Raw genomic sequence first — 13,559 nt, forward strand, 5'->3', positions numbered from 1 at the left:
TCATGTTTTACTCTAATTAGTCCTTTCCTATGCTGGGGTGGTGATCATTCACTAAGGCAAGAAGAACCTACCAGCAGCCACAATGCCGAAGGAAAATGTCACTAATGTTCCTCTTTTGTATAAAAATTAAGTTGTAGACATTTGTCATTTGCCAACTCTACACTCCACAAAGTGAAAGTGTTAGGGAGAGAGATGGAATCCACCTGCATATGCTTGATATGACCACACCTGCTATGTGGTAAAGACCTCACGGATCTCAAGAAATCATGTGTGCCAGTGGTTCTCAACCTGTGGGTCTCGACCCCATGTGTCAAATGACCTTTTCACCCATAGAAAGACACAGAAATGGACATTAAGATTCCTAACAAGCCAGACGGTGCCAGCAAACACCTTTAATCCCAGAATTCAAGAGGCAGATCTCTGTGAGTTCAAGGCCAGCGTGTTCTACGGAGTGAGTTCCAGGACAGCCAAGGTGACACAGAGAAACACTGTCTCAACACAAAACAGAAACAAACAAATAATAACAAAAACAAAATTATAGATATGAAGTAACACAAAAATTGTTTTATGGTCTTCACAGTACTGGGAGCCCTATGAAAGGGTGGCATCATTAGGAAGGTTATGGAGCACTGCTGTAGACAGTCTCAGCGATTCCCTAAGGTGAGTGACAAGTGGGATCCTGGTGGATAACCTTTACTTTTACTCAAATGGTCACTTAAAGAGGGGCATTGCAGTATTCTCTTGTGCCTTTGTTCATCCTATACTCATAGCAGGAAAATTCCCAATATTTTCTTCATATTCCGTGCTTGTGATTGTTGTTTTATACATTGCAATGAAAAGGAAAGTTAGACAGAAAATAAGAAATGACCAAAGCACTTTATCATTAAGGCCTGAGAAATACCAGCTACGCCGATAAATAAAAGGAACATACTTGGTGATTTGTAATAGAAGTATTAAATGAACTCCCTGGGTCTCCGGGGTTCTGCAATATGATCTTTACAAAAGGTAGCTTGCCAATTTAATTGAGGTAGGAGTTATTTAATTTTTTACAGGTATAGTTTTCAATAAAACTACATATGCCTATAATATTGCTATGGCAGATGTGTCTCGATTATTAGAGGTGGGCTCAAGGGAATACATACAATGGATCCTGCAATCTGAAAGCAGCTGTTGGAGGTGTAAGATAGGGATGGGCCTCATACCACACACACCGTGTTCTTCAAGTACAGCAATGTTTGGTTCTTTTACTGCAGGTGTATTATAGGGATGAAATTTAATAACTTACTGTATAGAATAGCAATAAAACTGAAAAGATTCAGTAGCCTGCTGTTCATTATGGTGGCACAAATAAGCTTGGGTTATTTTGCATGCATGCACAGTCAAACTCCACCACACAAAGACCCCTGCCTATAGCACTCTGGGGATGGTCACGGGTGGGAAACATCCCCACTGACACTCCTTGGTTATACTGTAACATTGACTCTCTGTAGTCCTAAATGCACATAAGTGTGGCTTTGTGGTAGGCTCAAAATAAGAGGATGGATTTTATTCAAGTCACAAAAATCCTTTTACTAAGGGTCTTTTGGAATAGAGAGGGCAGTAGAAATCCTGGCTACAGGGGAGTTTCGCTAGATACCATGACCAATAACAGATCCCATTCAGGGAGATCTGGTGACGTGCCAGCCTAAAATCTCAGTCCCACCAAAATGTGACTTCTCCCTTTATTAAATACAAGGACAGTCTGACACAAATCAGTGCCATTCTCTGAGAAAAAAGCAGTATTTGCATAACAGCAATATGGAAGTAAATACGGCTGAACAGCTCTTTCTGCTGGGGTTCTGTGCCACCATGATGTACTTCCAATACATCATCCCCAGCTCACTGTGAGCAGAGGGCCATGTTTCAGAGCATCCCTTTAGTGTATTAATGAGTGAACCCAGAGAACCATCTGGCATACAAGAGAAATGAAGAAAAAATGTCCACAAAGGGAGCATGTTAATCCTAGGCACATTACTGACAGAAGACCCCACAGCAAATTCAAAATCTTTCTAAAGAATTTCTTTCAGCTGAGGGGGTTTGGTGTTATGGACACTTTTAGTCTTCAATTTTACTTTAAGGATTGTAAGTAAACATTTCCTTGATTATGGATTGGTGTCATACCTGAGTTTAGACACAAGAATATACATTTGAGCTACATCACGTTTGAAGGCTATCCTGATTCTAAGCTGTGCATAGCATTTTTTAAGAGGAAAAAAGTTCCAGGGCCTTTTCTACAAGACATGTAGATATACATCAGTGTGGAACGTTCTTGGGCACACTGGAGAATTACATCAATATTTTAATATTAACTGACTTTCTCTATACACAATAAAATACACAATGAGCAATTATTGTCCTAATTTCTAATAATTTTCAAAAACACCCAATGCTTTACATAAGAAAAAAGAAGTTATCCAAAATGTCCATGAATTTACGACCTGGGTACAAAATGTCTATTTGCTTGGTAGTCTTACCTCATCTCCAAACACATCTGATGGTTTCGTGTATGTGCTTATCTTGAACCCGGTAAGATTGCCCTGTATCCTTAACTAGTGTTCTGTTATTGAATATCCTGCACGAGTAGGTTAAATGCCATTGTCTAAAGACTGCTGGGTCCTATTCTAGACTCTGCTAAAGCTATTGTTTAGGAATTCTACCTTACACTGTTTTAGTGTTTTAGGAACAATAACGTGATCTTCTGTGAATCCAAATGTGTCTTGGCAAAGCTCATTCCTCCAGCCCCCAATTCTGAAAACCAAGGCCAACATAGAATCTGTACATTTTAAAGGAAGTGCTCGGGCTGTTGCTAAAATGTGAATTGGCATATCCTAGCCCAGCCTTTTCACAGGAAATCCTTGTTGATTGTGAGGAAGTTGCACATGCTAAGACTGAGGACATTACTAAATAGATTATTCATACAGTATACTTTTTTCAGTTCAGGGTAGTCAGGAATGGCAGGATATACCCTAGTCTACACAGCCAATCTGCACTGATTTGAGCAAAGTTAATTTTCATGAGCACTGTGCTAATGGAGACTTTGTAGGGACCATGAAACCCACAGAGAGGCATTTTTTTTCCTAGATAAGAGCTAATGCAGACCATGGAACTTAAAGCCCCAGTTATAGCCTGGGGTGGCAGGCAGTAAGGCTTCTGTTTTTGAAGCCAGACACAATAGAGTGAGAAACCTGTCTCTGACACTTAACTTAGAGTGATGTCAGAAGCTGCTCATTTCATTTCCTTGGGTTCTATTTCTTAGGCCATTGAATGGGAGGGATTAACAGTCACCCCAGAGGTTGATATTGGCTCCAGCATTCCTTCAGTCTAAACCTAAACAGCCTTTCAGAAATGTACACAGTTTAACTTAATTCTTCAACCATATCTGGATTAATCAGGGTGGGGGTTACTTTCAATATCTTGCTGATTCTTCAGAGCAGAGCCTAGAATATGGCAGCAACCCACAAGAGTGAGCGGGTCAGCCATTGGCAGCCAACTCTGTGGCATTTATTAGCAATGATACAATAATGGACGAGCAAGAGGAGACTTCAGAGAAACTAGAGAGCTTATAGCAAGGCTGATCTTAGAGTTACAGAAACAGAGGTTTGTTGTTTAAAGCCCCAAATTTCAGCTAAAAAATAAATACTGGAGTTCCTCTTGCAAAGATGTGTGCTTCTGGCTATTCCTGCTTCGTGTAGGTAGGGCTTTTCCGATCAGCTCCTGGGTCATAACTGTTTCTCTTATCAATAGACTATAGGAGATTGAACAAATGCTTTACCAGAGCGAATAACCCACTGATAAGGAGCGGATTTAAACTAAGGGCCATTGACCTCACCCCATTATCAGCAGGGAACTTTAAAAAAAAATCAATGAAAGAAAGCTCTTCCGTAGGAGGATTGTCAGTCAGACATGTAGAATGTCAGATTGGCTGCTGTTGAGGAATCATCAGTAATGAGTGCTGGGAATGATGGTTGAGGAGGTAAAGGGCTGGCTACCCCAACACAAGAACCTGAGTGTGGATCCCTCACACTACACACATGCACACTCCACACTATGTATACTACACACACATACACACACAACACACTATTCACCACCCACACTACACACTATACCACTATACACACACACTACACACTATACATACTAGACACACATTACATACTATACATATTACAGACACACATACACTATACACACACCCCACTATATATACTATACATATACCCTACACACTATATATACTACAGACACACACTATATACATGGACACTACACACTATACACACACACATTACACATGATACACCACACACACTATACATACTATAGACACATATACACTACATATACACACACATACTATACACCGCACACACATGCACACACTACACACTATACACCACATACATACCACACACTATTCATACTACAGATATACACACACAAAACACGGTATGGCAGAGCACCTTGGTAACCCTGGTGATGGGGGAAGGTGGAGACAGGCAGATCTTGGGAGCTCACTGGCTAGCTAGCCTAACAGAAACAGTGGGGTCCAGGGTTAGCGACAGACCCTATCGCCAAAACACAGGGGGAGATAGAGAAAGGTACCAGAATTCAACCTCTGGCCTCCACATAGGTACCTATAAGCCAGTGCACTGGTACAGATACAGGTGCATTTGCCACACGCACAAAAGTGAATTAATTCACTAAAATAGATCTCACTTGAAATCCAGTGATTCGGGCAGGTTTCATCAACACAGGCTAAAACCATCCAGTGACTAGCTTGTGGGGGAAAAGCATAATTAGCTACTACCAAAGGGTCTGTTAGCAAGGCAGGAAAGCTTTCTTTATAACAAACTTGGCTAGGAAGTGTCAGTTAACTAGATGACCCAGCAAGCACTGTCATGAGTCCAGCGCCATGGTGGGATGACTTTGAAGCACTCCCCATCATCCCACGATTGCTCACAAACACCCAGCCTGAATCTCAGTAAAGGTTTAGGTGTGATTTTCATTGTGCAGACAAACAAGTGAGGAATGGATTTAGGCATCATCACATGGATATAACCCACTTTTCTAGAAAAGGGGATACTCTATAAGGCAAGCACACAGGTCTCTTTGAGGCAACCATCAGCCAAACAATCAATCAAACAAACAGTAAAAAGAGGGGTTGCTCTAATCCAAAAGAGGTGATAAGGAGGTATAAATGCCAAATGCTGTGTATCAATTCAACATTTTTTACAAAGCCAATGGGCACATTTTCATGGAGACAACTGAAGCAATTTGAATATGAATTCAGGAAGAAGAAACGATCAAGAACTACTTTAGGAGATGTAACAATATCTTAGTTAAGACAGACATTTACCCTAATTTGAAGAGATGCATCCTGAAAGATCTAGAGTAGAAATCTTAGCTCTGGCACTTAAAAATGGTTTTCTAAAAAAAAATATATGTTACAGGTATTGTGTTCACAAAAATTAATAAATATTAACAACTATTTCTGTTGTGGATATATGGCATTTCATTTTATTAGTTTTATATTTTCTGGGTTCTTAAAAATGTTCACTAGGTGAGATACCAAATAAAAACAAAAGGCATGCCTGCACTCCATGTCTGTAATCCTAGCTGCTCAGGTTAATGAGGGGAGACTGGTGAGTCTTGGATTCAATTGACACAATTCTAGGCAAACATCAATAGATGGGTAGATGGTGAGCAGACAGACAAACAGCAGACAGGGAGAAGATAGATAGATGGTAGACATGTACATCATACATGTATGAATATATACGTGGAAGAATATAGAAGTGAGCAGGAATGCTTGATCCCCCCTTAACACCCAACAGGAAGAAGTCAGTGGGGATAAAGGGATGCCCTTTCTCTTTCTCCTTAGTGCTCAACACATCCCTAGAAGGTCAGTAATAGATTCTGATAAGCACAATGAGAGATTCATTCTCCGACTTTGATGAGACTTGGGTATCTTTGGAAAGCAGATTACACCTATCAGAACTCCCCAGATGCCTAACAATCACTGCTTAGTGACAGTCATGACGTCAAACTCAGACCCCAAAATGCCCAAAGCCATCTGGGTTACAAACATCCTGGCCCACTGTTCACTCTGCTATAGCCAAATGATCACATCAGGATTTAGATCTTTGGTTGGTTCCAATAGCATTCCCACCAGAAACAAAAACCTTTCCAATCACCTTCCTGACAGAGGAATGTCAGCTATACATGTAGAAGAAATGGCAGAAAAAAAAAATAATTATAAGCCACCAATAAGTCAATGAAGCACAGGTTGCTGTTAGCCTTTCAGTATCTCTCCAGAAAATGACAGCACTGTTAGAATGTTAGCATTCTGGGTTAGAAGGAAAGGCTGCATGTCACATCCTAACTATTACAGACACAGAAAAAGATGCCCACTGCACCAGTCACAAGCAGTGCTGTTCAAACTTGGCTCGCCCAAGTGTTTGCCAATAGTGATGCTGAGAAAACAAATGTGAGGTCTTCTGGTTCTAACCTGCCAGGCACATGATACACAAGGCAAGATAAAGCAGGCAAGGCCTTTGCTCTCCAGGAGTTTCGGAGCCCTTGTGGTAGCCAGTATTAAATGAATATAAATAATGGCAAATTAGCAGAAATGTCACAAAGAGAAAGCAGAGGGCTTCGGGGTAGGACAGCAGCCTGCTCAGGAGTCACTCTCAGGAATAACACAGATGATCCAGGCAGAACCAAGAACAAGCATTCAAACACTGAATTCCATTAACAAGCAATGTGGAGTTCTGTTCCACAGGGTCTAAATAGACATTTTCATGACAGACTAAAAGAGTTCTATATCCTTTTAACTTATATCTATTTTTTTCTATTTTCACTTTAGGGAGAAGGAAAAAACCAAAAACGTTTTTTTTTTTTTAAATCAAACTTTTAGGATCACATTAGTTGTATTGTTTTTACAACCCCCCATGCAAATCAAATAATTAGAAAAAATATCCACTCTTAAATCTATAATTCATTTCAGAGTCATGTTCTGTTTTAATGAATGACAAAGTTACACAAAGAAATTGCTAGTTTCCTCCACAGCTTTCAAGCTTCTGAAATTTAACGAGTCTCTTAGGTTAACTAAATACAACTTAAGTCCATTCCATCAGTTTTAATATCTGCATACCCAAAACTATCAGGGCAGTCCTTCGTCTGTAGCTGCTCAAATGAAGCAAGCGTGACTGAGTGTACTGTGGCCCTCCACTACTTCATGAAAGGGAATGAGCTGTGCCTTTGGCTGGTCAATGCAGGAATGTCAATGGATTTCAACATATCACTAATTCTCACTGCCTTTGAAATGGAGGTCATATGTAATACAGATCCATGCCTTGGACAATTTAATTAAGGCAAGAAGTCTAAAAGCTTCATCAAGGTCAGGAGAAATGACACATTTTGAAAACGTATCAGTTTTCTGCAGAACATTCTCTGACAGGGTCAAACTTGGCTGCACAGTGAGTCGCTGGGGGATCCGAAAAGCAGCGCAGGCCAACTCCTAAAATACTAATTTGACTGGACTTAGCACTCAGCTTCCTCTCTCTCTCTCTCTCTCTCTCTCTCTCTCTCTCTCTCTCTCTCTCTCTCACACACACACACACACACACACACACACACACCTCCTAGTCGCTATCACTCAACTTCTATTCAGAATGAAAGCAGGCACACTCAAGGTTACAGATTCCGTTGACCTCACCTTGCATACAGAACTAATAAAATATGACAAAAAAAGTCTGCAAATTGTTAAGCATCTTATTCAACACAGGGGAAAAAAGATACCAAGAGCGAGTGACCTTTTTATTCCCCCCTCTTTCTGTTGGATGCGATGTTACCCGTTAGGAGTCGGGAGCTGGCTCTTCAGGGATTAAGGCTGGGCTAAGTGGTGAAAAAGTTTGTTTTTACTCAGTTGTGCTTCTGTCAAACTTTCCATTATAAATTTCATTTTCTCTGCCAGTAAAAGTAAAATGAGGCTGTGATTTGGCAGGAAAGTTTAAAGCCGGGGTGTGATTTCTGCACACCAATTTAATGTAAATCAATTTCTCTGTATCCTGTAAGAGAGCTTTGAAAGCTACCTTTGTCTACATGATTTCCAAAGCTGCCAAAAAGTCAATAGATGTATTTCTGATAACATCATATGGAAGTATATTGGCGCGCTTATTTCTATTATTTCTCATTTTTAATGAATCCAAATTGATGATAACGAACCTGATGCCCTTTTATCTTCCTGCTAAAATATCAGTTTTTAGAAAACCATGTCTATTACTATTAACACTGAATCTTTAAGAGAAACACATCAACTGCTTAAGGGTACACACACACATGCATGCACACGCAATCAATGCTTATGTACTAGAGTGATGTGCTTTTGTAACCCTGTATATCTCAGGATGATAAGTATGTCTCCAGGACAGTGGTTTACTCACTACCTGTTGCTTACCACCACTGTTTGTGTAGAAAGAGCAAAAAGCCATGGGACTAGAACAGGCAAACTCCTGTAGAACACCGCCCATCCCTTTAGGTTCACAGGCTACATTGTTATCAAATGAAAAGGCAGCTCTGCAGCTCCTGGGGCTACCCCATCTAAAGGTTTTCTGTCCAGCATCTCACTAGCTGGCCAGGGAGGAAACAAAAGCTCCCCTTCCCAAGAGAGAGTCACTCACCTTGTTACACAGTGGGGAATCATTTCAGCTGCAATCTGGTATTTAGACTCCAAGCCCAGACAACGGGATTCGGGCTTTCTTTGGGGTTTGTTTAGCACAAGTAGTAGACAAGGGTTCAAAGAACAATGCAGCTCCAGAGAAACCGACTCCCTGAGAGACAAACTCCGCTCTGCTCTCTGCTCGAATTCCACAGAAAGCTGAAATCCAGACTATGTACTCATCTTCAAGCCCCATCTCCCCACGCAGGGAATTCTCAACATTTCCCTTGAGATACCCTTGAGCATCACAGTGTTTATAGGTGGGCACAGCTAATACCTAGCTGAGCACACAGATAGCCATTTCTCGCAAGATGCACACGCCTGAAGCAGAGCTAAGAAGGAAGGCTGTGCCACGCTTCCCAGCAGGATTCTGAAGGTCTCTCAAGAAAAGCAACAGCCCTGATACAGGAAAAAGCATTTGCCTGAACAGCAACTAGTAAAGGTCCCGAAATTTCAGCCCTCACACCTCCAGGCAGCCACCTCAAACCCCCCACCCCACCCCTCCATGTCCGACTCCACTCTCACCTTGTGTTTGAAAAACAAAAAAGTTCGGTTTCACAGAGGGAAGTATTCCCCCCCACCACCAAAAAAAAAAAAAAAATACGGAGGGAGAAGGGAGCGTGCTCTGTACACACACTGACTCCCACGGTCTGGATGATGCTTTCCCAAGTTCAGGGGCCTCAGGCTTACTCAGCAGAGGAAATCTCTGAGTCTGTGAGGAATCATGCCAGTTCCTATTAGTAAGAAAGGATACAGGGTCTAGGAAGCCTATTCTCTCAATGACCAGCAAAAGGGGCCCAGCGAAAAATAGAGACCTGTGCCATGACCATCTGCAGAGAGGAAGGATGTTGTTAACTTTCTTCTCCCCAAAACTCTGGCGACCTCTGCCTTGACCCTCAGAAACCAGACCCACAGGAACCGGCTTTTCTGCAGGAATTGAGAGCTTTACACCAGAGACCCAGCTCTGTAAGGCTGGTTGCCCAGGCTATCTGCCCCGAACATGTGCACTCACATTCCAAAGATGTTTCCGTTGCACTGGAATGGCTGTAAATTTCTTTCCTGCAGAATTCTTTCCACACAAACTGCCATGGGCTGGCCTCCTGCAAGAGTTCTCAACCAAGAGCTGTGCAGCTCATTGCAGCAAATCTTTTAGATGCTGGAGTATGACTGAATTGGCAACTGGGCCAGAGGAGTCAACTTTTAAAATGCAAATATATACAGCGGGGAGGGGGAAAGAAAGCCGTCCAGAACCAATCCTCCAGAAATCTACCTTCATAAGAAATGAATGATCCTGGAAGGGATACTTCCTTCAGTGCCCAGTTACTTTCCTGAAGCACATGTGAGCTTACATGGTGTTTAGGGATAATATAATAAACAGGTTGCTTTTTTTTTTTTAATCCCAAATGGATTTTTTTCCCCACATCATTCAAAAAACTAGGGAAGCAAGAAGGCTCAAAAGATGAATGTTTGCCTTCCCTGGGTAAGGAATAAAACAGTACAAGACTTTGAATATTAAAGAGCATTTCCAAATCTCAGAGAAGGCTTCGGAAAGTAATAAACCAGTCTGTTCTTTTAAGGTACACATTAAAATACGTATTATGATTACGATTGGTAACAAGACTAAAATTCAAAGAAAAATATTTATAAAATTCAAAGCTTTTATTTTTCCCTATAGATAGCATTTTCCAACATGTGTTCTCTAGAGTTAAAAGTACACAAATGCAGAGGGCACAGACACACACACACATGTATGCATGTACACACACACACATGCTATCCCTTTGTGTTACACTGGCATTTTATTATTTAATTAAAGTGTTCTTCTTTCCTTAACTCATGCATGCTTCCCTTGCAACAACGGCTTTGCTGTTAGCCTGCTGGCCTTGACTTCCAGCCAAAAACAATCCAGAAACAAAAAGGGACAACAAATCATATTTTCACAGACATTTTTAACCCTCGGTCCCACCCTCTTTTCACACAACACCATATAACCCCGAAGAAAACTATAATTTAGAGCAATGCCACCCCAACCCAGCATTTGACACTCGGCTGCCCTGAGCCTTTCTTTGGTGAGAAAATTGTTAAGTTCTTAACTGCAGATAAACTCTTTTGATAGACCCTCGTCCACTGATGTGGCTGGTTTGCAAACAGTACCCGGGGGTACCAAGTGATGGTTAAACGAATAAAACTGAGCCAATGGAGATAGCTTTGACCCTGCCGAGCCCTGAAAATAAGATGTTTATTTGTTGTAAGCTCCGGTTTGCTTCATTTCTTAAAGACAGCCATCAGGAGGCTCTCAACCCTCCCTGGCCTTTAGTGTCACAACTGAAATCAAGGCAAGCATCATTTCCCTGTTTAGTCCTCTCATCTTGTCCCCAACCCACAGTGGTACTTACCTGGTGGCAACCCTGTACGTTTTCTCTCCCATAAGATGAGTATGAGCCTCTTTCTGTTTTACCTGCCAAGAGAAACAACAAAACAGGATGAATCCGTGCTTTTCCTTTAAAGCAAACCTCCCCTGCAGGTAACAGAGATCCACTCCCCATCTCCGATGTTTACATACGTAGAGGAGGCACAACTGGCAATGTATGCAAGCAAGACAGGGAATGGCGCTTCCTCGCTCTGGCGACAAGAAACTGGAAAAAAATATCCTTCATTCCTATTCTTAGCCAAACTGCTCCACACTTCCAAAAACTGTCATTCCAGAGGCCTCCACTTTCTCTAACAAACAAATTGTCACTCCTTATTTTTCACGTTCTTTCTCTCTTGCAAAATTCGAACCATTTCATCTTTATTTACACAGCAGGCAAATGATCTATGTAATGACCCTAGCCTGGTACTTCCCATTGATTATATTGACACTTAACAGGGAGGCCAAAGCTAATCAATCATGGGCTCTCCAGATGGTGAATCTAGCAAAGAAACTGTTCAAAATTCTAAGCCCCCTTCCCCGCAACCCTCTTTCTTCCTTTTTAAAAACTCCCTTTCCCCGGGAGCGATCCCCATCATGGGCAGCACAGTGATGAAGGGAGCACTTGGGGAAGTGGATTTGGGGGAAATCACCTATTTGGAATCCGGGTTCAGACTACCAGGAGACTGACTGGGCCCTAGGATCATGCTTTTGAATGTCTTGTCCAGATTTCAAACTCCACGTTTCTCTAGACTGGTCAGGATAGGTAGAGTCTCCATTGCAACTGAGTCGTGTGAGTGGATGGACCCAAGGCTGCACTTTCTACTTTGTTTATATTTTCATCAAAATCGCATTCCGAGAGGGGTGGTGGAGTCCAGTTGGTGATGTTTGAAGGGATGTCCTAGGAAACTGACCATATCAAATGACAAAAGGCTAGCAGAGCAGGCCAATGCTCAGAACCTCACTCTGTACCAGACTGAAGCACAATCTCTAGTCAAGACTACAGCTTTAAGGTATATTGTACTTTATAGATGGCAGTACACGCGTCTCTTATCCCAAAGGGAAACCTCAAAGCTTGTTTGAGGAGCTGAAGTGACCTCCTGTTAAAGTTTATGATCCCCAAATGTTCCCTTCTTTACTCAACACAAGCATTGAAAGAAACAGTAGTCATTTTCTCTTTGGGTCCAATGTCAACGTTATCAGGGTAAACCTTGACAACACAGATAATTTGTCTTTCAGAAACTGTGTCTCTGGTGTGAAGTGAGTCCTGTGTCTATGTCACTACAATAGCACATTGGATGGAGGATGGTTTTTCAAAGAGAACAAGTTCTGAGCCTTAAGGCCCTGCCCCGTCCCCATATTAGCTTTTCTCCTGATTTTTGACAAAACTCAAACTTAGCAAAACCGTACTTCGGCCATAGTGTTGTTCAGTGCAAAGTATAAAATCAATGCCCATATCAGCCTCAACATTCAGAAGTGAGACATGGTCACACAGAGCATGTCCTGGGAGATGGACTGGAGGAACTCCCTTGAACGTGACTGTGCCAGCATACATGTGCTCACACAAACGTTCCTAACCTTCTGTGCCATGTAAGCTACCGCTACCCTTTAACTGCTCACTGTAACTGTTACTACCAGGAAACCAGCATCCCTTAAGTTCTTGTAACCAAGAAATCTCCAAGTATACCATGACATATTTACTTGAACGTGACATACACAATTTAATCACCTCATGGGCAGACACACAGGAAGGCAGACAGAAAAGTTAAAGAAAAAAAAAGTGTTTTGACATTGTAGGAATATGAACGTCTAACTACCAGATTTGGTAATTTCCAAATATTGAATTATAATATAAAATATTGGTATAAGATAAAAATGGTCCCTTCTTGTTCTGTTGTTGTTGGTTTTCTTTTTCCAAAAAGAATGACACTACCTGGTATTATTTTCAGAACTCCTCTCTAACACACACAAATAGAACAATTTTTCTACCAACATTTGTCTTACTGCGTATACATAAGCCAGGGCTGCTCCTTCTATTAGGATAATGCAAATACAAAGGACAAATGCAAAAACCAGAAGGTGAAAGAGAAATAGGGTACGGAGAAGAAAGACAGGAAGAAAGAAAAAAGAGAGAGCAATGGGCTCGGAAGGGAGGGAAGGAGCCCAGAGACAGGCGGAGGAAAATATGAATCCACGCGGCAGAGAGTCCCCAAAGTGCTCTTGGCTGCATAGGCCCAGCGTTCTTTACTATCATATCAGATACAGACTGCTTAATCTTAATTTTGCTTGTTAAAAAATATTTATCCAGATACAAAAATAAACCCACTGCAAATTACAAGTTGTCAGGGTTAAAAATCTACTCCTGTTTGTGTGGGGGAGGATAAGAGA

The 13,559-nt window shown here is 41.6% G+C and overlaps 1 protein-coding gene across 5 annotated transcripts in view; it reads right to left on the reverse strand.

Moving 5' to 3' along the window:
- Positions 1–13,559, reverse strand: part of Tcf4 (transcription factor 4) — a 341,691-nt gene that overhangs the window by 157,434 nt on the left and 170,698 nt on the right. For all 5 annotated transcript variants that reach the window (XM_028774176.1, XM_028774173.1, XM_028774174.1 and 2 more), the window contains one exon: positions 11,158–11,219. In XM_028774176.1, the coding sequence (XP_028630009.1) occupies positions 11,158–11,219 (62 nt within the window). The remainder of the gene's footprint in view (positions 1–11,157; positions 11,220–13,559) is intronic.

The sequence above is a fragment of the Grammomys surdaster genome, unplaced genomic scaffold (genome assembly GCF_004785775.1).
Source record: "Grammomys surdaster isolate TR1022 unplaced genomic scaffold, NIH_TR_1.0 239, whole genome shotgun sequence".
NCBI classification, from domain to species: domain Eukaryota; kingdom Metazoa; phylum Chordata; class Mammalia; order Rodentia; family Muridae; genus Grammomys; species Grammomys surdaster.